Genomic DNA, 2,414 nt, shown 5'->3' with positions numbered 1-2,414 from the left:
TCATACAGAGTGAAGTTAGTCAGAAAGAGATAAACAGGTACCGTATGCTAGCACATATACATGGAATGTAAAAAAAAAATGTTTCTGAAGAACCTAGTGCAGGATAGGAGTAAAGATGCAGGTGTAGAGAATGGACTTGAGGACATGGGGAACGGGAAGGGAAAGCTGGGATGAAGTGAGAGAGTGGCATGGACATATATACACTACCAAATGTAAAATAGATAGCTAGTGGGAAGCAGCCACATAGCACAGGGAGATCAGCTCAGTCCTTTGTGTCCACCTAGAGGGGTGGGTTAGGAAGACGTAAGAATGAGGAGATATTGGGATATATGTTTATGTATATCTGATTCACTTAGTTATACAGCAGAAACTAACACACCATTGTAAGGCAATTATACTCATATAGAGTTGTTAAAAAAAAAAAAAAGGAGCTCTTTTTCGTGGCGCCTCGGAGGCGGTCGGCTGCTTCAGAATGAAGCTGAACATCTCTTTCCCGGCCACTGGCTGCCAGAAACTCATTGAAGTGGACGATGAACGAAAACTTCGTACCTTTTATGAGAAGCGTATGGCCACAGAAGTTGCTGCTGACGCTCTGGGTGAAGAATGGAAGGGTTATGTGGTCCGAATCAGTGGTGGGAATGACAAACAGGGTTTCCCCATGAAGCAGGGTGTCTTGACCCATGGCCGAGTCCGCCTGCTACTGAGTAAGGGGCATTCCTGTTACAGACCAAGGAGGACTGGAGAAAGAAAGCGCAAATCTGTACGGGGTTGCATTGTGGATGCCAATCTGAGCGTTCTCAATTTGGTCATTGTAAAAAAAGGGGAGAAGGATATTCCTGGACTCACTGATACTACTGTGCCTCGTCGCCTGGGGCCCAAAAGAGCTAGCAGAATCCGCAAACTTTTCAATCTCTCTAAAGAAGATGATGTCCGCCAGTATGTTGTGAGAAAGCCCCTAAATAAAGAAGGTAAGAAACCTAGGACCAAAGCACCCAAGATTCAGCGTCTTGTTACCCCACGAGTTCTGCAACACAAACGTCGGCGAATTGCTCTGAAGAAACAGCGTACTAAGAAAAACAAGGAAGAGGCTGCAGAATATGCTAAACTTTTGGCCAAGAGAATGAAGGAGGCCAAAGAAAAACGCCAGGAACAGATTGCCAAGAGACGGAGGCTGTCCTCTCTGAGAGCTTCTACTTCTAAGTCTGAGTCCAGTCAAAAATGAGATGTTCTGGGCCTCCCTGGTGGCGCAGTGGTTGAGAGTCCGCCTGCCGATGCAGGGGATACGGGTTCGTGCCCCGGTCTGGGAGGATCCCATATGCCGCGGAGCGGCTGGGCCCGTGAGCCACGGCCGCTGGGCCTGCGCATCCGGAGCCTGTGCTCCGCAACGGGAGAGGCCACAACAGTGAGAGGCCCGCATACCGCAAAAAGAATAGAAAAAAATAAAATAAAATAAAAATGAGATGTTCTAAGAGTAACAAATAAATAAGATCAGACATCACAAAAAAAAAAAAAAAAAAAAAGGAGAGCAATGATGTAAGCAAAAAGGAGTGGAGGTATAACAGACCAAGATATTTTTGTTGGTTATTTGATTAATTTGCCTCTCCCATTAGACTATAAGCTCTTTTAAGGTAAGGCTGATTTTTGCTCCACTCAGGACTTTATATCAGTGTCTGGCTGAGTGCCTGGGACAAAGCAAACACTCAACAAATATGTGCTAGGTAAGTAGGGAGTATAGCCAGGAGATGAGTAGGAAAGGAGAAAGGAGAAGCGGTGAAGGATACACAAAAATGTGACTTAGGAAATATTCTTGAAGCTGAAGAATTAACTTTATTTTGTAGTCATTTTGAAGAGTTGGAATTTTTTAGGGGACACCTTGAGTTCCATTGGGATCTCAGTGGTATTTGGGTAATATATCACAACCAAATTAATATACTTTATTTAGAAACATTTTCCATGATGGGCCTCTTCACAGTATCATATACCTGTACCTTCACCAGTAGGAGATGCAAGTCCCAATGAGTTGTGGACATCTAAGCAAATCTCTGGGGCTGTTCAGCTGAGATTGAGTATCCTGTGTGCCTCAGGTGTTCCATGGACAGACTACTGTCTCCTCCCACAGACCAACAGACCATTTGTGAGTGGGCTGCAGACCAAGGCCACACAGTCATGAGCAGAGAAACCTGTAGCATGAATACTGTTCTCTGTCCTCCTGGTACCACTAAGGGCAGTTCCATTTGGGAAGAAGATTCATTTCATACCTTAGGATAACTACAGGAAAGAGCTGTACTTTTGGCCTTTGAGGCATAGCCACATCAAAGTAAGTTGAGAGAAAAAATGGTTATTTACATGTAAGCCATTAACTTTCCACCTGGACTAAATATAGGCCTTAGTGTTCGTTCTTCATTGTAAAGAGA

At 44.4% G+C, this 2,414-nt stretch overlaps 1 protein-coding gene across 1 annotated transcript; it reads left to right on the top strand.

Moving 5' to 3' along the window:
• The first annotated feature begins 437 nt into the window (after positions 1 to 437).
• LOC309801142 (small ribosomal subunit protein eS6) lies at positions 438 to 1,225 on the top strand. Its single transcript, XM_082615582.1, has one exon. The coding sequence runs from the start codon at positions 473 to 475 to the stop codon at positions 1,220 to 1,222; it is 750 nt and encodes a 249-aa protein (XP_082471708.1). The 5' UTR covers positions 438 to 472; the 3' UTR covers positions 1,223 to 1,225.
• Positions 1,226 to 2,414: the final 1,189 nt, after the last annotated feature.

The sequence above is a fragment of the Mesoplodon mirus genome (genome assembly GCF_964341445.2).
Source record: "Mesoplodon mirus genome assembly, chromosome: 3".
Lineage (NCBI taxonomy): Eukaryota > Metazoa > Chordata > Mammalia > Artiodactyla > Ziphiidae > Mesoplodon > Mesoplodon mirus.
Note: the sequence above shows the minus strand (reverse complement) of the source record. Positions and strands in the feature narration are given on the sequence as shown.